The sequence below is a fragment of the Schistocerca serialis genome, chromosome 8 (assembly GCF_023864345.2).
Source record: "Schistocerca serialis cubense isolate TAMUIC-IGC-003099 chromosome 8, iqSchSeri2.2, whole genome shotgun sequence".
NCBI lineage: Eukaryota > Metazoa > Arthropoda > Insecta > Orthoptera > Acrididae > Schistocerca > Schistocerca serialis.
This window is the reverse complement of record NC_064645.1, coordinates 619944519-619966798: the sequence shown is the minus strand read 5'-3', so window position 1 is coordinate 619966798 and position 22280 is coordinate 619944519. Positions and strand designations below refer to the sequence as shown.

Genomic DNA, 22280 nt, shown 5'->3' with positions numbered 1-22280 from the left:
TGTACGTTAGTGCCATGTGTCAGGGAAGCTACCTTGTCCAGGTCACCATCTGGGTCATATACCCCATCCCTGTCCAAACTGTTTCCCGCCCACCTACTATCAGTACATGGCCCTCTTCTGTAAAGTCATTACATAAAGATCCTAAGTCTTCTATCACATGACTTAGCCCTGCATTTGGCTTGAAGATACTGGTGGCCTGGTATGCTGCCCCTAAACTTTCCTGTAACAGAGGGCCTACACCTCGCCCATGGCTACTACCTAGCAGCAGCACTTTCTTCTTCCTAACACTTGGTACATTCCTAGGTTTCTTGACCTCAGTTGAGGTGTGCTGCACATTTTCTGATCCTCATTCTATCTGAGGCTCTGAAAGTTACAATAAATGCCTACTGCACTTGTCACTGAGTAGTGATGTATACTCTGACAGAGAGCATCTGTTTGGAAATCTCACATAAATGTACCTTTGGCAATTTGCAATGTATCCCATTGTCCATTGGTGGATGCAACTCCCAATAGATACATCTGTCTACTGGCCCTTTGCTTCACTGTTTCTCTAATGCACATGCAAATGGCATTGCTTACTGAAAACCCTTGCCTTTGATCACATTTGGGCACAATATGGAAATATTATTTCCCATGAACCATGGACCTTGCCGTTGGTGGGGAGGCTTGTGTGCCTCAGCGATGCAGATGGCCGTACCGTAGGTGCAACCAAGACGGAGGGGAATCTGTTGAGAGGCCAGACAAACATGTGGTTCCTGAAGAGGGGCAACAGCCTTTTCAGTAGTTGCAGGGGCAAAAGTCTGCATGATTGACTGATCTGGTCTTGTAACACTAACCAAAACGGCCTTGCTGTGGTGGTACTGCGAACGGCTGAAAGCAAAGGGAAACTAGAGCTGTAATTTTTCCCAAGGACATGCTGCTTTACTGTATGGTTAAATGATGATGGTGTCCTCTTGGGTAAAATATTTTGGAGGTAAAATAGTTCCCCATTTGGATCTCTGGGCAGGGACTACTTAAGAGGACGCCGTTATCAGGAGAAAGAAAACTGGTGTTCTACGAATCAGAGCATGGAATGTCAGATCCCTTAATCAGGCAGGTAGGTTAGAAAATTTAAAGGGAAATGGATAGGTTAAAGTTAGATATAGTGGGAATTAGTGAAGTTCGGTGGCAGGAGGAACAAGACTTTTGGTCAGGTTAATACAGGTTTACAAACACAAAATCAAATAGGGGTAATGCAGGAGTAGGTTTAATAATGAATAGAAAAATAGGAGTGCGGATAAGCTACTACAAACAGCATAGTGAATGCATTATTGTGGCCAAGACAGACACGAAGTCCACGCCTACTACAGTACTACAAGTTTACATGACAACTAGCTCTGCAGATGATGAAGAAATTGATGAAATGTATGATGAGATAAAAGAAATTATTCAGGTAGTGAAGGGAGATGAAAATTTAATAGTCATGGGTGTCTGGAATTCGAGAGTAGGAAAAGGGAGAGAAGGAAACGTAGTAGGTGAATATGGATTGGCGGTAAGAAATGAAAGAGGAAGCCGTCTGGTAGAATTTTGCACAGAGAATAACTTAATCACAGTTAACACTTGGTTCAAGAATGATAAAAGGAGGTTGTATACATGGAAGAATCCTGGAGATACTAGAAGGTATCAGATAGATTATATAATGGTAAGACAGAAATTTAGGAACCAGGTTTTAAGTTGTAAGACATTTCCAGGGACAGATGTGGACTCTGACCACAATCTATTGGTCATGAACTGCAGATTAAAACTGAAGAAACTGGAAAAAGGTGGGAAATTAAGGAGATGTGACCTGGATAAAATAACTAAACCAGAGGTTGTACAGAGTTTCAGGGAGAGCATAAGGGAACAATTGACAGGAATGTGGGAAAGAAATACAGTAGAAGAAGAAAGGCTAGCACTGAGGGATGAAGTAGTGAAGGCAGCACTACATCAAGTAGGTAAAATAACGAGGGCTAGTAGAAATCCTTGGGTAACAGAAGAAATATTGAATTTAACTGATGAAAGGAGAAAATATAAAAATGCAGTAAATGAAGCAGGCAAAAAGGAATACAAACATCTCAAAAATGAGATAGACAGGAAGTGCAAAATGGCTAAGCAGGGATGGCTAGAGGACAAATGTAAGGATGTAGAGGCTTATCGCTAGGGGTAAGATAGATACTGCCTACAGGAAAATTAAAGAGACCTTTGGAGAAAAGAGAACCACTTGTATGAATATCAACAGCTCAGATGGAAACCCGGTTCTAAGCAAAGAAGGGAAAGCAGAAAGGTGGAAGGAGTATATAGAGGGTATATACAAGGGCAATTTACTTGAGGACAATATTATGGAAATGGAAGAGGATGCAGATGAAGATGAAATGGGAGATACGATACGGCGTGAAGAGTTTGACAGAGCACTGAAAGACCTGAGTTGAAACAAGGCCCCAGGAGTAGACAACATTCCATTAGAACTACTGACAGCCATGGGAGAGCCAGTCCCTACAAAACTCTACCATCTGGTGAGCAAGATGTATGAGACAAGTGAAATACCCTCAGACTTCAAGAAGAATATAATAATTCCAATCCCAAAGAGAGCAGGTGTTGACAGATGTGAAAATTACCAAACTATCAGTTTAATAAGACACAGCTGCAAAATACTAACACGAATTCTTTACAGACGAATGGAAAAGCTGGTAGAAGATGACCCCGGGGAAGATCAGTTTGGATTCCGTAGAAATGTTGGAATACGTGAGGCAATACTAACCTTACGACTTATCTTAGAAGAAAGATTAAAGAAAGGCAAACCTATGTTTCTAGCATTTGTAGACTTAGAGAAAGCTTTTGACAATGTTGACTGGAATAGTCTCTTTCAAATTCTAAATGTGTCATGGGTAAAATACAGGGAGCGAAAGGCTATTTACAATTTGTACAGAAACCAGATGGCAGTTATAAGAGCTGAGGGGCATGAAAGGGAAGCAGTGGTTGGGAAGGGAGTGAGACAGGGTTGTAGCCTCTCCCCATGTTATTCAATCTGTATAGTGAGCAAGCAGTAAAGGAAACAAAAGAAAAACTTGGAGTGGGTATTAAAATCCATGGAGAATAAATAAAAACTTTGAGGTTCGCCAATGACATTGTAATTCTGTCAGAGACAGCAAAGGACATGGAAGAGCAGTTGAACGGAATGGACAGTGTCTTGAAAGATGAACATCATCAAAAGCAAAATGAGAATAATGGAATGTAGCCGAATTAAGTCGGGTGATGCTGAGGGAATTAGATTAGGAAATGAGACACTTAAAGTAGTAAATGAGTTTTGCTATTTGGGGAGCAAAATAACTGATGATGATCGAAGTAGAGAGCATATAAAATGTAGACTGGCAATGGCAAGGAAAGCGTTTCTGAAGAAGAGAAATTTGTTAACATTGAGTATAGATTTAAGTGTCAGGAAGTCGTTTCTGAAAGTATTTGTATGGAGTGTAGCCATGTATGGAAGTGAAAGATGGATGATAAAAGTTTGGACAAGAAGAGAACAGAAGCTTTCGAAATGTGGTGCTACAGAAGAATGCAGAAAATTAGACGGGTAGATCACATAACTAATGAGGAGGTATTGAATAGAATTGGGGAGAAGAGGAGTTTGTGGCACAACTTGACAAGAAGAATGGACCAGTTGGTAGGACATGTTCTGAGGCATCAAAGGATCACAAATTTAGGATTGGAGGGCAGCGTGGAGGGTAAAAATTGTAGAGGGAGACCAAGAGATGAATACACTAAGCAGATTCAGAAGGAAGTAAGTTGCAGTAAGTACTGGGAGATGAAGAAGCTTGCACAGAATAGAGTTGCATGGAGAGCTGCATCAAGCCAGTCTCAGGACTAAAGACCACAACAACAACAACAGCAACATTTCCTAAGACAGGACAGCAACAGATTACAACTTGACCCTGGAGAAGATGCATATCAAGCATTAGATGTCATACCCTCTCAGAATATTTATTAAATTTTACATGTTGCATCAGCTATTCAAATGTTTGTTTAAAATGTCCCTTCATGATTAAAGAGGCCAATTTATTTCATTCTATTGCACTGCCTTGAATATTCTTGATTTTACACAAGTTCTGTGATTTGTCCAGTAATACCTACTACTGCCTTTTTTGTGCCCTTTAACTGAGACAGTTTTGTGAAATTCTACTGGTTATTCTTTCACACATTTTCATCAGTGATGAAAAAAGGCTCCAAGAAATTCTACACATTATATTACTTGAACATTTATTATTTATTTTATTATTTCTTACCCATTTCGTGAAAAGTGTTTATGTATTATTGTCCAATTATGCCACACTTTACAGTTGAACTGCCCTCAGATATTGAAGACAATTACGGTTATTTTGAACACATTCTTCCCACTGACAAAGCAATCTTTTATGTCAATGGTGAGTGATTTGATGTAATGTATAAATTTTGGGGACCAGCGTGCCCTCTTGAGATGATACAGAGCACCAAAGACAATCCAAAAGTGAACATTCAGTCTCACTTTAACAATGTAACAAATTAAAAAATCATATGTCAATGGGTATTAAACAAAACAACTAATGCCCTTTGAAATGTACAAAGGATTGAAACTCTGAAATGAAAGATAACCTAAATCATTGCATCACTTCTCATATATGATATGATATTGCACTGCCTGTGTTGTTAAGAAGAATGATGCAGTGTTCCTTTAGACATGCATGCATGTCTAAAGGAACAGGCGCTGTTGTGACTACAGCCATAAAGAAATACATTAAATGTATTCACAGTTGCAAATATGAACAACCATCGGCTGTATAAAGAATGATGACAATGACAATTTGTGCCAGACTAGGCTTCAACCTGAACTTCCCACTTTACATGAGAGGTCACCTTAACCACTTTGGCTATCCATGCAATGTTCATTCAGAAGTTTGGGTCTGGTCATGGGTCATGTATGGATAGCCAAAGTGGTTAAGGTGACCAATTGTGCTAAAGCAGGAAATCTGGGTTTGAGTCCCGATCTGGCACAAATATTCATTGTTGTCATCCCTTTATACAGCCGATGGTTGTTTGTATTCACAGCTGTGAATACATTTCATGTACAAATATGATGTTTCCCTACTACATGAAGGGAACTTACACATCATGTGAATTGGCTGTGTGCCGTCCATGGTGATTCTTACCGATTTATTTTCCTATTGCATATAAAAAATGATTAGTTCAAAAACATTATGACAACAGTTTCGTATATTTATCACACTTTCAGCACACATGTAAACAGCAAGACTTTTTGGTAGATCCTGTACAACTGGAAACTCATTACACTAGTTCATGAGCTATGAAGAAATGGATTTGATGAGAAGTAATTAAATTGTATCAAAAAATAAATAAAGCCTAGCAGAGAATTTTCATTGTGATAATATTTAGAAAGGACGTTAACCATGGAGGAACTATAAAAGAGGCCTCAAACAACCAAAAGCACTAGATTCCATTCCTGACATTTTTTCATCTATCACTGGTCTGCATTTATTTGAAAGTCAATATTCTTGGACTAGTGACTGATACAAAGCACAGACAAGTCATAGGAATTACAAGGCACATCCCAATAGCATAAAATTTCCTTCTCCGTCTCTATCTGCATCTTTTGCCTTCTTTCCTTACTTTCATTTTATCAGTGTTTGTATTTTTTACCTTCAGGTTTCTTTTTATGTCTCTGTTATTTCCTGTGTCTTTATTCTCCAACCACATTATCAACCACCAGTTCCACTGTAAGAGACACAGAATCCATACTCAGCCACATGGAAGTACCCTGATCATGCAATATTATCTTTAAATTACAGAGTACAAACAGGGATATCTATGGAACTGTTGTTGTTGGTAAGACAGACAGTCTTATGAAATAGTCCTGAACGCATTTTCTGAAAACTGTCTTGAACAGTTAGTTTGACAACCCAAACCAGTGGAAAATATTTTAGACCTCATAACTACAAACAGGCCTCACCTTACGGACAGTGCCACTATACAGACAGGGATTAGTGTTCATGATGTCCTCATAGTGACAATGATTACTGAAGTTAAAAAATTCATCAAGAAGGCTAGAAGCACACTGGAAAAAGAAGATAAGCAGTTGTCAGCTTCCCATTTGGACAATGAATGGACATCATTTAGTTTCAATGTGTTGAGTGTAGAGCAATTATGGTCAAAGTTTAAACTGTTTGGAAATTGTGCATTGGAGGATTGTGTGCAGAGTAAGCAGATTAAGGATGGAAAAGACCCACTAAGGTTTAATAAGAAAAAGGGTTCAGAAAATTCTATGGAAATAGATATTGTTGCACTCTTGTTTCAAAAAGGAATATGGCAGTGTCAACAGAGAGATTAATGCATCTATAAAAAAATCAATGCATGAAACAAACAACAACCTCCACCATCATATCTCAGCAAAATATCTTAGCAAAAAGTTGAGACTATTCTGGTCCTATGTAAATCACTAAGCAGGTCAAAGGCTTCTATTCAGTCACTCATCGACCAGTCTTGTGTAGCAATAGAAGACAGAAGAAGATGTTCCAAGTTTGAATATAATAAATTTCCTTGAGACAGAAAAGCTTTTGTCCACGAACCAGCACAGATTTAGAAGGCAATATTTGTGCAAAATTCAGCTTGCCATTTTCTCACACAATATCCTATGAACAGTGGCTCAGGGGCAACAGGAAGATTCCATATTCCCAGATCTCTGGAAAGTATTTGACACTGTGCCCCACTGCAGACTGTTAATCAACATCTGAGCATATGGATACATGAGTGGCTCAGAGAATTCTTAAGCAACAAAATCCAGTATGCTGTCCTGGATGGTGACTGATCATCAAATAGAGGGGTATCATCAGGCGTGTGCGATGAACATGTAGTAGGACTGCTCTTGTTCCCTATATAGATAAACGATCAGACAGACTGGGTGAGCAGCAGTCCCTGATTGACTGCTGATGACATTGTAGTATACAAGAAAGTATTGTCATTGAACGGCTGTGGAAGGATACTGGATGACTTAGAATTTCTATTTGGTGTGAAGACTGGCAGCCTGTTCTAAACATAGAAAAATGTAAGTTAATGCAAATGGGTAGGGAAAACAAACCTGTAATGTTCAAACAGAGTATTACTGGTGCACTGTTTAACAACATCATGTCCATTTGATACCCAGGTGCAACTTTGCAAAGTGGTGTGAAATGGAACAAGGTGGTAGACAAAACCAAACTGTCAGCTTCAGTTTATTAGGAAAATTATAACAAAATGTAGCTCAACTTTAAAGGAGAGCGTATACAGAACACCTGTGTGACCCATTCATGAGTTTTGCTTGAGTGTGTGGAATCCTCTTCAGGTTGGATTAAAAGAAGACTTGAAGCAATTCAGAAGTGTGCTGCTTGATTTGTTATCTGTAGGTTCAATCAACATAAATTAATTATGGAGATGCCTCATGAACTCAAATCGGAAGCCCTGGAGAGAAGACAAAGAACTTTTTGTGAAACACTATAGAGAAAATTTACAGAACTGGCATTTGCAACTGACTAGACAACAATTCTGCTACCAGCAACATTGATTTTGCATAAAGACCATGAAGACAAGATAAGAGAAATAAGGGCTTGTACGGTTGTGTATAGCCAGTTCTTTTCCTGTCATACCCTTTGTAAGTGCAGTAGGAAAGATAGTGACTAGCAGTGGTACAAAATACCTTCTGCCATGCATCATATGATGGCTTGCAGGGTATGTATGTAGATGTAGGTCTAGATTCTCCCGCACTCAAATGCAATGGGTTTCTCTGATGGATGAAGTCTGTGTCTTTTTACAATCATTATGAAACAGAATGGCTGGCCATTACTTACCTACAGAAATGAGATGTGAAGTACTGATGATGTACACATTTTCAGGATTAATAGATCTTTGTTTACCCTTGTCCTTACTACAGATGGGTCCCTCTCATCATAAGGTCTGAGCGACCTGACCTTCCTTTTTAACCTTCCCCAAACCATCCCTCTTACCTACCCAAGGAAGGAAATTTTGGTTCTGAAAGCTAGAAAGTGTGTCAGTTTTACTTTTATATGTATCTTTTCAGCAGTAGTACAAATCTCATCTCCTCTAGGTACATACTGACAGCAATACAGTCTAAATTTATTAGTTTTATTAATTGAATTTTCCTTTGAAACAATTTTCACTACCTTTGTGCAGCATACATTAGTTTCATCACACATTCTTCACCAGTATCATGTTTACCTCTCACACGCTTTCATCCTTCATTTCCCAAATAAACAAAATTCACGTGCAGGATCAATCATTGTCACCACTCTGTGTCTGTTGATATTTTAAAGGATGTTGTAATTAATCTGTGGTTCCCAAAATTCAGAGTACAGACCATATGTACAAATGGCATCCCATATCAACAAGCCACCAATAGGAAAGGAAGCTGCAGGAGCTGAACATTTCTTCTTCTACTTCTGCTACTGCTACTGCTGCTGCTGATGCTACTACTACTACTACTACTACTACTACTACTACTTTTGTTGTTGTTGTAGTTATTACTATTATTCCCATTACTTTTCCTGTTGTTAACACATATGGTGCATCGAAGAGGGTTCCTTGTGCCACTACTAGTCAGTATCTTTGCTGTTTCATCACAAATAAGAGTGAGAGGAAAAGAACTGTCTATTCACATCCATACAAACTCTTATTTCTCTTATCTTGTTTTCATGATTCTTATGCAAAATGAACATTGCTCATAGTAAAACCATTGTGTAGTCAGTTGCAATTGTGTCAATAGCTAACATTACTACTACTACTACTACTATTTCTAGCAGTAGTAGTACTAGCACTGCTGCTTAATGAACTTAATAATAACTGTAGTATCAGCTTCAGAATGTGTAACCGTAGATCCCACAAAATAGCAGAACACAAAAAGTTGTAAGCTTGGAAAAAAGATGGTATAGATATCAACGAAATTTTGTTTTTGTTATGTTAGCACATGCTGTACAATAAAGCAAGTTAAGTGTCAACTTTATTCTCAGAATAGTTTCGTATATACAGCTTTCTAAAATAGTCATGTTGTACATGTTTCATTCAGTGAATATATTAAAATATCAAGTAATCATAAAATTCTTATTTTTGGATGATTTATCACACACAGAAATTTATCCAAAGTTGGTAACAGTTTATATGCAATCCACTGGTTCATTTTCAATGATTAAGAAATGAGTGGGTCTACTCAACATGGTAACTTTTCTCCTCACGACGATTCACCTGAAGCATGTTTAAAAACTACAGCCACAGGGAGGAAACACACATGCACTGTTCAACATGGCATTGAGCAACTGTCTTAAAAGATGTATGGAACAGCTGACACCACAGTCATATCAGAATAAAGAGTACATTCTACATCTGGATTGAACTATCAAGAAACACTGTGCAAGAGGATGCCATACTTGTTGACTGTTACCAAAAGTAAATGCAAAGCAAATTTCACAGCAATGAGTGGAACATTCAAAAAACTTGTAGGAAAACAGAGGAGAAATGTCCTCAACATCACAGATTTTTCATCACGTGAACATCCTGTCATTTTCAAGGCACTAAAGCAGTCATAGATTGCTGTGCATGACAGTTAAAACCCTATGTGGGTATAAAATGATAAATTTGTACCAAAGCCGGAATTTAAGCACGGCTCTCATGCTCACTAGGCATATGTGCTAACCATTGTGTCACCTTGGCACAGTTGCTTTGCACAACTCCACAGATTATCACTACCCATTCAGTTGCGCAAAGCCTCTGTGGCGTAGTGGTTAGTCCATCCACCTAGTGAGCACAGCCTTGGTAAAAATTTCCATTTGTCATTTCAGTCTGCATATATACACTATGAGGGTATGTCTGCGCTGCTGTGGAACCCAAAGGCACGTGCAGAAAGACAGCACACACGGTAAACAACTAATGCAATTACACAGTCAAGGCTATTTGCATTGTGTGGATTCATTGTGATATAACATCTGAATGAGCCCCACATTTTACATCCAATTCTTTCAGTAATACAATACATGACATTTTATAACAATTTATGAAACCATTTAGTATGAGAACTTTTGTAGCTGCCACATGTTATTGTATGTACATTCATGACTGTGTAGCATTTGAATTTATTTTCTAGTTGATAATAAATATGTGTCTGTTTCTTTACCACTGTTAATAAAGTGTGATAGTCCTCATTTTTTCCCTTTACCTTAAGCTTAACATCTAAGAGTATACTTGTCTATGCTATCAAAGGCTTTGAATAAAGACACCTGCATACATCTTAAATGTAGGTCTTGGAAATGATGTAAATACTTTGAAGCTGATTCTCATTATTTTTTTTAACCAGTATGGTGTTCACTTTTGGCATGCACAGTAAGCATAAATCTAGTTTCAAGAGTCTTAACCACACCCATTACACATCAGTGAAATTAGTTAAGAAGGTTGTATTTATCTACTGGTTTTATGATTTGTTCTCATAATGAAGTGGTGTCTTTTATACTAGAGGCTCACATCCTTATTATTCATTTTATTAAGGTTGGCAAATGCTGTGTTTTTAGCACATGAGTAATTTTTAGTCACTTTGTAACACAGAATTTTTATGGATTTTATTGTGAAACATGAATGGTGTTTTGTCACTGGCATATATAGCTTTGACATTTATATTGATCATAGCTATAACCACTTGATAATTACCTAAGTTCATAATATTGTAATATATAGTACAGTCAGTGGTGGATATGACATAACTTAAAAAAAAAAAAAAAAAAAAAAAAAAAAAAAAAAAAAAAAAAAAAAAAAAAAACCTTGTGTTTTCTGAGGTCACAGATAATTATTTTATAGATTACATTACATCCAACAAAATAATAACTAGCAAATATTACATAAGTCTTCTTTACCACCCAGACTGCAGAAAGGTAGCAGAAAAGAAATCTTTCAGCAGAAGAATGTATCTGTCTAGACAGGTATTTGGGAAAATGTGGCACAGAAGAATGAATTTGACATGAGCTGTACTTGGAATTCTGAGTAAATGTGTGTTGCCATTTAAGATGATTCTTGCTTAATTCATTGACACTGCTATGAGCTCATATTACATTTGGTCCCACAGTTAGCTCCCTAAAGCATTTTCAGTCAAGGCTTCATGTTGATCTTGGTTTCCACATGAATTTGTGTCAGGCTATGACACAAGAAAACCAATAATTCTAAGGATTACATTATGTGGAATAGAAGTCAAATGCCCAACATTTACAAATGGCCTTTCAGCACCTTCAGCAAATCTAATAGAAGCAATTACTTAAAAACATCTTTTAGGTTAAAATGGAAACAGAAGTGGTCACATAATTTCAGCTGGGAAAACTTAATTCAAGCCAGTCACCAGCAATCCATCAAATCATAGTCACCAGTAATCCATCAAATCATTCAAAAAGACAGAGAAGAAAAATAGAATGGGTTTGTAAATTTAAGTATCTTGGAGACTTCATAAAATGGAATGAATAAGAAAGATCTGTAATAGACTCAGGCAGGAAAGAGCTTACAGTTTAGCTAAAACTGTGCAGGATGAAAGGTACATTTCTATAAATACAAGACTAAAAAACAGTACTAGAGTGGGAAGGCCTAAATGTTTATATGCATGCCAGTGGTTAACATTATTTCACAAGATGGATAGACTAGAGATATTTGAAAGATGAATCATTAGAAAAATAATGGTTTCAGGAACAACCAAAGAGAGTTGGAAAATGTTAAACAATGAAAAAAAGTGCTAAACATTTTTGGATTAAAGGAGAACACTCACTGGAAAGCAGAAGTGTTAGGCCATTGAAAGACTCATAAAGAAAGAAATGGAACTCTTAGATTTTGGAGAAATGCTTTTTTGATTTAGAGTAAAATACACACATGCACAGATATAAATGCCTATGCCCCAGACTGGGTGAACAGTGCCATTGCTGCATTTCAGCATGTAGACTAGGCTGTGGTACAGGTTATGTCAGGTGGGGTGAGTAGAGGGAAGAGAAGTGGGTTACAGGGAGAGGGATTGGGGTTGGGTGACTATTGATTTGGAGAGAGGCAACAAGTCTGCCAGCTAGGAATGTGTGGAGGAGGGGTGTCAGGTACATGGCTGGGCACACGACACACAGTTGTCAAAACTGGTAGGGAGAGGTGCATGCTGACGGTGACCTGGAGTCATGAAATGGGATGGGGTGCCACACCTTTGCCACCCCTTCTTCCCGAATTCATAGCAGGCTAACTGGCTGCCTCCCTCTGGGGCACCAAACACCGCTTTGAATTTCTTCTTCCTGCCACCTGGCCCTCTCTTCCCCTATCAACCATACCCGACACAATCCCCACCACAACCTCAACCTAGTCCACCTGTCGAAATGCAGCAATGGCACTGTTGGTCCAGCTGGCACCATGCAGGGCCATAGGCATGTGTGTGTGTGTGTGTGTGTGTGTGTGTGTGTGTGTGTTTCTAGCTCGAAAAAGGATTACTCCAAAAGCAAAGCTAGCAAGTTTTCTTTCTTTTTGTCTGTGCCTTTTGGTGACCCAATGCTTCTGCTTTTTGGAGAAAAGAAATTTCTTACAACATTTACACAAAAGAACGACTAAGCTAAATATAGAATATAGGATGTAGCATTAAAGCAATGATTTCTCCTTTGCTGAATCATTACTAGGAGAAAGAAGGCAGGCAATCAAAACAAATATTACTATAGTTCTGGAAAAAAGAAGTCATGATAGCACGGATCAGATAAATCAGAAAAGAACTGGGGAAAAAACAACATCAAAGAACAACTTGGAGAACAACTAAAAGAAATTTCTTTCAAACTATGATCCTTAATGCAGAAAGATAACAGAGCATAAAAAACAATGGCATAGGATAAAACAAACAGAAGAGAGAGCACAGTGACGTGGGGAGAATGAAAAATATAACACCGGAAAAAGGAAACAACCAAGAAAGTAGAGCAAATGAAGTTATTACTGATCGACAATGGTCACTATAAAGATTAAACATATAAATAAATGAAATTAGACATGATGCCCTACTTGAATGTAGAAAGACTTCAAGGAATTTCAAAGAGATACGTAAATTTACAAATTGTTATTTCAATCATACACTAATTATTACTTTTTTAGACACAATCATAGAATATATTTTCAATTGTGACCAATTTCAATCATACATTGGCCATCTTCAGAATTCATAGGAGGCATCTGGAAAATAAAGCAATCATGACATTTCCTTTTTCTAGCTGTAGAAAACACACACACACACACACACACACACACACACACAGACACACACACAAACTCAATCACTCACATGCACACGGCTGTCTCCCTGCTTGTTCTCGATTGACTGCCAGCTCTTTACTGTCCCATGGTGAGAGTACTGGTGTGAGGTGGGGGTGTGGAGTGGAGTGGAGTGGAGTGGGGTGAGGGATGGAAAGAGGCAGGAGGTAGGGAGGTGGTTGGGGGGAGTGTCTAGTGGCTAATGGAAAAGTGGGGAACTGTCTGTGGGCTAGCTAGGGGTGCAGGTAGAGGGGAAGGGGGCATATGGCTGGACGTGTGATTTCATGGATTAGGGCGAGTGAGTTAACAGCACACAACTAGCTGATGTGGTCACACATACACACACACACACACACACACACAATTAGGTGGGGGCAAGGAGGGACTGTGAGTTGCCTTAGGTTTAGGCAAGGAAGGTTATGGGAGTAAAGGATGTGCTGTGGTTAGGATGTTCCTCATTTCAGGGCATGAAGATAGAATCCAAAACCCTGACAAAGGACGTGGTTCAGTCATTCCATCCTTCGTTCCAGTAACCTACCTCACCTAAGTCTACGGTAACATGCTGCCGCCATCCCCACCCAATACTGAGTGTTTGTGTGTGTGTTTTTGTCTACATCATCCACTGCCCCTGTACCTTCACCCAATTTATGTCCCCACATTAGCTAGTTGTGTGCTCCCATCTGTGCAGCTCAGAAGAGCTGGTGGTGGTGGGGAGGATCAAGATGGCAGTTTGGTAGTGGCCACTCACTCTAGTTGACAGCTAGTCGGTTGTCATACCAACATAAAATGCTGTGCAGTGGTTGCAGCAAAGCTGGTATATAACATCACTGTTTTCACAGGTGGCCCAGCCTCTGTTTGGGTAGAATACGCCTGTGACGAGACTGGAGTAGGTAGTGCTAAGTGGGTGGACTAGGCAGGTGTTACATTTGCGTCTTCTGCTGGGGTACAATCCCTGTGGCAGGGGACTGGGGGTGGGAGTCCCTTAAGGATGGACTAGGATGCTGTGAAAGCTGGGAGGGCAGCGGAACACCACTTTAGGAAGAGTTGGAAGTATCTTGGTTAGGATGTTCCTCATTTCAGGGCATGAAGATAGAAACCAAAACCCTGACAAAGGACGTGGTTCAGTCATTCCATCCTTCGTTCCGGTAACCTATCTTACCTAAGTCTACGGTAACATGCTGCCACCATCCCCACCCAATATTGAGTGTTTATGTGTGTGTGTGTGTGTGTGTGTGTGTGTGTGTGTGTGTGTGTGTTTGTCTACATCATCTACTGCCCCTGTACCTTCACCCAATTTATGCCCCCACATTAGCTAGTTGTGTGCTGTTATCTCACGCCCTAGTGTACAAAATAGTGTGCCCAGACATCTGCCACATGCCTGCCCTACCTGCACCCCTATCTAGCCCACAGACAAGATTCCCACTCTCCCACAAGCCACTAGACAACCCCCCCTCAATGCTCTCCCTGCCTTCTCTGCCTCTCTTCATCCCTCAACCCACTTCACCTCAGTACACTTACTGCGGGCCAGTAAAGAGCTGGCAGTCGACTGACCACAATGTAGGTAGACAGATGAGTGCATGCGAATGAATATGTGTGTGTTTGTGTGCATGTTTTTCCTACAGCAATAAAAGGGAAGTGTATTCTGAAAGCAAGCCAAGCTCTGTGTCTTTCATTTGTGTGCATATCAACGATGCAGTGCTTCTACCTTTTCTCTTTTATTCCTAATAATTCATAATTTTCAACTGGAAGTTTCTGTACATTACAATCATGACATGCATTGTCATATGTATGAATTCTCAAGTTGACCAATATATGACTGAAATTGGTCATTATCAAAAACATTTTCTGTGACTGTATCTAAATGAAATAAAACGATCTGTACAATTTAAATAAATCACTCTTCTCCATAATCAGTATTTCATTTATGTGTTGCAAATGCAATAGACAGAAAAGAGCATATCTCAGCCATATTTCTAGACTTCTCTAAAGCATTTGATGTCATCAATCACTACATCTTGCTTAAGAAACTTGAATCTGTAGGTATTAGGGGGGCTAACCTATGAATGGATCAAATCATATCTCCAAAATAGAGAGCAAGTAGTTGAGCTTGCTATTCAAGAAGGGAACAAGATAAAAGTCCTACTGCTCAGAAAAGCAGAGCATTAAGTACAGTGTACCACAAGGCTCCATTCTAGAACCAATTCTGTTCCCACTCTTTGTCAATGACTTGGAACCGACCAGTCCATGCCATAATTACATAAAATTTGCAGATGATACAAATGTGATAATAAAAGGAAGGCCCAGAGAAGAATTACTGCATGAGATTAAAAGGTGTACCACCCACATTACAGACCAGTTTTCTGGAAACAATTTAGTAATAAACACAGAAAAAACAGTTACAATGCACTTACACACAGTGCTAAATAAATAACCACTAACACCAGACAGAGTTGTTTATCAAAACCTTTGAAAATGTAAGCTCTACAAAATTTCTTGGAATATGGATCCAAGAAGATCTAAGATAGATCCAACATAAAAATACATTAGAAATAAACTGAATACAATTTGTTATTCTATCAAAATTCTTTCCAGTTGCACATTGAAAGAGACACTAAAAAATGTGTACTTCACCCAGGCAGAATCTTTACTGCGATATGGCATAATCTTTTGGGGAAATGCATTTGCCAACAAAAATTTTACATGCCAATAGAGAATTGTAAGAGCCATAGGAAATGCTGCCGCAAGAAGCTCACGCAAGCCCTTATTTAAGAAACTTCACATCCTTCCACTACCATGTCTATATATATCTTACAAGTAGCAATATTTGTTAGGAAACTATTAGAAAATTGCATGTCTTGTATCGACTAACCAGAGCATCCATCTGTATAAAACAAGGAGAAAGCAGGATATACATGTTCAACATGCATACATAATACTAAAACAGAATGGACCACTGCAAGCAGGAACCAGACTGTACAATAAGCTACTTAATAACATTAAAGCAATAAAAAACACTTCAAAATTTAAAATTGCTGTCCATAATTACTTAATGCAAAAGTGTTGTGATAGTACAGATGAATATTTTGAAACATAAAAATTTGTTCTGTCCCTGTTCTGTACTTTTTTGTAAACTCGAACACCTTAATAATGAAGTGTGTAACCTTTACACTCTTACTTTAGTAATGGATTTTTAAATGTATAGGGTACTTTTTTGAATTTCCATGTTATTTGCTTATGTGTTTCTTTCCCTTAATAATGTGAAATTATTTAGAAATAGTGTGCAATTCTCAATTTTTCACAAGATGTCCAACTATACACTTTTCTGTTTCCTGGCATTACACATGTATTATATGCGCATTTGTATCATTATAAGATCACTGTCATAATCATTTTAACTATGTATCATCTAATTTCCATTTTTGACTTGTCCTATATCATCATATGCTTCTCTGCACACAATGTATGATCTACAGGATATATAAACGTACAATTACAATTACAAATTAATGCAACACTGGCTTTTATACCAGTTGATTACATAATTTCAGTTTCTCCTGTTGTTTACATGCAACGAACAAGAGCAGTATTATTTATAATGCCCTCAATATAATACAGTGTGTAACAAGATGGTAAGGCCAAACATTCAAGTCACATTCCTTGTAAACAGAAGAAGACACTAATTGTGCTATGTACACATGGATATGGACAGAATTTATTTCCCTGCTAGAACTTATTTTCTGTAACTCTTCGTAATATATTAATCAAGGGCAACACACAGGAAGAGACTGCAAAACCACACAACATGAAACTCTTTCTTACATGAAATGTTCTAAGTGCTCTCCATTATTAACACTGATGCATGCATCAACTCACTGTCACAATGGATTCCACAGGCGCTGATTTATCCCTGGAATATTATGTATGGTTTTGCAGGCTTCCACAACATGTGTATGAAGACATTGTGTATCTTGTGTCAGAGTTTGAACTTACAAGATTTCAAATGCCAACACAGACAAAAGTCTAGTGGACTTAGGGCCAGAGAATGTAGAAGCCAAGGGTTCATCCATATCTTTCTACCGATTCATCACAAAATCCGTTATTTAGAAGCCAATGGCAATTAGCAATGAAATAGGTAGGAGCTCCATCATGTATGAAGTACATGCTTCATCGGACAGGGAAAAGCACAGCTTCCAACAGATCAACAAGAAAGGAGAGTATTCACTCAGAGAGAAATGTAACTTTGTGCACTGAGTCTGGGTGGAGGCTCTAAAAATCAGTAATCAATAATGCTGGATCAAGCATTGACTGAAAATCTTTGTTGATGACAGTCTTCAATGGTTGCGTAATGATTCATGTTGTCTCATTGGTGTTGATTGCAGAAATTTATAAATTACATTGAAATGAGGGCTTCATTCACAAACAGATGATTTACATTAAAATAAAGGTCAACACATAGCTGAATAAGCCATCTAGGGAAGTGCAGCCATGCAGAAAATCAGTTACTGGTAGTTTTCGCACACATTTTAAATAGCAGGAAAACAGGTCATCACGTAACACTGGCTAGCCAGTAAAGTGCTCAACTTAGCGTCTAACAGCTAAACTGACACATCGCTAATACATATCAAGTGGGCACCAGTCAAGTGCACTGTGCTGGAAGTGAAGTCCATGATGAACATCAGAAAGAAGTTATGTGATCACCAAAGTCCATAATCATCACTTAAACAACTGATGCTATGTTTAAGTGAGGCAATGGAGAGAGGTACATGTGCACACAAGAAGTGACATGAGTTGCACACTAAAACAAGCAATTATGTGAATTATATGTCAACATTCCCTTAAATGAAATGGAACACAAAACACTAGCAGTGAAATTAAGAATCACAATCAATTCAAGAGGGCATTTTGAAAATTTCACGTTCCTGTGAGACTCCCATGATTAATACTTCATGAAGACCCACAGCAAATGAATTCTAATGGAGATATAAAGTGCTTCTAAACAGCTGTCAGATAAAATATTTTCTTCTTCTATGTGTGAGGACTGCTTCCTGAATGTTTGTTCATACTACTCTGTTAGACATTGTTTTATGAGTCATTTGCATCAATTATAAATGCAATACTAAACTGAACAGAAATCTTGAAGATATTATATTCAAGGACCTTAAGGTGTATGTGTCATGAACACTGATAACCATATGCTGATGAAACTGATGTTTCATGAACAGTGGCAAAGCTCTCAAGTATTGACTCTTAATTTGTGTGCCTTGGCTACTGAGGTAACCAAGCAAGATTCATGCAATAAAGCAAGACAACATAACAAAAAATAACAAACCTTTTTAAAGACGAAAGCTTCCTCGTCAAATATGGGATTAATACCATTGTTGGGCACAATTTTTGTTCGAAATTTTTTTCGCACAGTATCTGCAGGCAAGCCAAACATATCCACTTCAACATAGACACCAACCCGACGGTCAGTGAGGAACTGTGCTGAGATTACATGTACTGAGACTGTACCGGCTATAATGCCATCTACTGTTGACTCTGCAAAAGGATCCAGTCTCCGGTCTTGCCTTCGCATAAATTCTGGCTTTAGCAGATAGCCACAACGGTGATTGTACTCGAAAATTCCCAAGTTAAGTTGCATTGCAAGGTCTGGAACAGGGGAAATTAGAGCCAAACAATGTTGTAACACATCATTATGCAGTCTTTCAAGTATGTAGCATATACTTCTTTTTCTATATGCAGAATGTTAGTGTCAACTACTCTTTATTGTTGACTGATAATGCATTATATTTACTGTTTTTGAATATATGACCAGAAATTCTTTAAAGGGCGTCCTTTTAAGATCAAAATTATACAGATGATACAAGATATGAGTATTTTGTAATAAGGAAATAACTGTTGAAAATGTGCAATACAATGCATAGCAACTACTTAAGCTCACATCTATTGTTCAAAGTGATGGGTACAAGTTTCAGTGTACACATTACAATGGCATCTAAAAATTTGCCTGTTGTCTGTTACAGAATGAAAGAGGTAGCCATGACAGTACCAACAACTTCATTGTCAGTTCCTAAAGGCATTTCATGAACCAATGACTTCATGTAACTCCACAGGAAAAATCCATATGAGTGAAATCCGGTGATGACACTGGGTAGAGGACAAGACTCCCTCTACCTTTTCCAGTCTGATGATAGGAGTATCTGTTGTTAAGGTGCTAATAAACTATCGAAGTGGATTAGTACACAATCTTGTTGAAATCACAATATTATGCAGGAAACAAGATGTTCAGTCTCCAACAACAACAGTAGTACATCTCAAAAGATTGACAAGTTATGTGCACCATTTATTTATTTATGGGGAGGCACAAAATAAGATTCTATTTGTTTATTTTGTACAGTTCCAGCTCACAAGCTGATGCACAATTATTGCTGGTGATTTGAGAACAATGCATGGCTTTTTATCATTTCAGATAGGGCTATTGCAGCAGTTGGAAAACAGTCACAGTTCAAAAAACAGTCACAGTTCAAAGTGGCATCATTTGTGAAGAATACAGTCTAGAGAAACCAGTCGTGGGCTGCAAACAATGGTATATTACATACGACTGTATATTATTTTTCAAAGTAACACCACCAATAATGATGCAGCAGGCAATCGCTTGTAACAAAAGACCAGCAGTTTTCAAACACATGACTCACATATGTTGCATCACTGATTTACTAGCTCAAAATACAGAATTTAGGATACTATGCCATCTGTATAATTTTGATCTTAAAGGTTTGGGACATCCTGCATAAACTGATATGCATGTGTTACTTTTAGCTTTAAAATTAGATATCAATACTTCATTGTAGTACAAAACAAAGAGGAGGAAACACACAACCCCCACAGATGCGCAAATAAGCTCAACTGCGGTGACACTGGCTTCTTATGAATGGAATTAGTGGATGTTCAGGTTGATAGGAACAGGATTGGGGGGGGGGGGGGGATATGGAGAATGAAAGAAGAGTGATAATGAGCATGATGGGATTGGAGAGGTAATGCAGAGACAAGATGAGATGGCAGATGGCTGTCAGTGACTGAAGAAAAATTAGGACTGAGAAATGTGGAAAGTGTACAGGGTGATGGGCAAGTGGGGGGCATAAATAATACAATGTTAGGGTAGTGGTGAAGAGTTGTAGAAAACAATGGACAATGAAATGTTGAGGTTAAAGATAAAAGACTGGGAAGAAGATGAAGGGGACAATTGGAGGTTTATGACAAAGGTGTTATGAAAATATAAGATATGCTGGAGGAACAGATCTTTCCTGTCTAGCTTAGAGGAGCTAGAGCTGGGGCATAGATCCAGATAGCGTGGGCACAAAAAGACTGTTGATGTCATTAGTGTTATGGTAGCATGTTCAGCAATAGGATACATGAGTCCGTGGTTAGCCACATTTAGCACTGATTATACATGCAGGTAAACAGCTAGTTAGTTGTCATCCAAGTACAGTACACTACAAGAGTAATTGCAGCACTGTAAGGATATAATGTGACTGCTTTCACAATGGCTCCACTTCTTACAGGACATAAAATTCTGTGACTGAATTGCAGCAGAGGTGGTGAGTAGGGGTATGGGATAAGTCCTGCTTGACTCAGGGTCAGCCACAAGGGAATGATCTATCAGCTACAGAATTGTAATATGCGTAAACTAGGATACTGCAAAAATTGAGAGGGGCAAGGAATTCTGTTTTGGGTGATGAAGATAGGATTTGATACAGGTACTGAGAACACCAGTCTCTCTCTCTCTCTCTCTCTCCTCTTATTAAATTGCATCACTATCACTATCACATTTCAAACAGTTACATGTACATAAACACATTTAAGTCTATCAACTGAGACTGCAATAGCAATACAAAATGTATGTATCTCATATAAATCAATAATAATAGTATCAATACAACAACAATGGTCAGGCAGTAAGACAAAAGATAAAATGCAGTACATTACCTAGAGTTTGATAATTAAGGGCAACTAGTTGGCATCCTGCATTCCAGAACACTTGTGGCATGAAGTTGGAAGAATCAAAACGTGTACCAGAAGGATAGACACGACTCAACTGATGCTTATTGTAATTAACAAATTCTACTGGACTCTCCTTCAAAAGTGTTGTAGCCTGCTTCTCATCAAAAGATGACATTTCATAGGGTCTATTCTTTTCTGAAAGATAAATTAGTAAACAAAAACTTCACATATGAGACACATTATAGTATATTACAACTTTTATCATATGTTCAGCAATACATAATATAAACAGTACAGAATTTGTTGCAAGTAATCCAGAACTACTTTATAACTTACTTGACAAATTAAGAGCTTTTTATAAATATAAAATAAAAGGATTACATGTTTCCATTACTTGAAATATCTTCTTTCCATTAACATAAAGCATTGTGTACTCAGCACATCACTACATCCAACTTGTTGGATTCTTTGTCTTCTCTTTGCCAAGTAAAATAAATCTGTATGGCATGTATTACTTAGTTGTGGAATCACAACAGTTCCTACTTTAAATACACTAGCAATTTTCTTTTCAAGTGTGGCTGTTCTGTCTTTAGTGCAATAGTTAAGTGTTCATGACAGTGATTTGTGTATGCAAAGCTTAGTCTGGGATTTAGAATGATGTGACACACATCGCATTTCATTTTGATGTGTCTTATACAGAGAGATATTTACTATGTAGAAGAGAATAGTCAAGATAATGACACAAGCGCCTCTCTCCTACAACATTGAAAATCTATTTCTGGAGCTCAGTATCCTGCCACTGCCTTGTATTTATACTCATGAAACAATCTGTTTTATTCACAAAAATTTACAAACATCAACCACCATCAGACATGTCATTCCAATATACATCTATAATTAGTCAATGGTTATGGAAGGACAGAGCAGTGTAAGGCACATAGGAA

General features: G+C 38.2%; 1 protein-coding gene across 1 annotated transcript in view; it reads right to left on the bottom strand.

The window, feature by feature from the left end:
• The window catches only part of LOC126416261 (1-phosphatidylinositol 4,5-bisphosphate phosphodiesterase classes I and II), a 395393-nt gene that overhangs the window by 86366 nt on the left and 286747 nt on the right, over nt 1-22280 (bottom strand). Inside the window, exons 14-15 of the mRNA XM_050083891.1 lie at nt 21322-21531; nt 18665-18984 (exon numbers count right to left, since the gene is read on the bottom strand). Of these exons, the coding sequence (XP_049939848.1) occupies nt 18665-18984; nt 21322-21531 (530 nt within the window). The remainder of the gene's footprint in view (nt 1-18664; nt 18985-21321; nt 21532-22280) is intronic.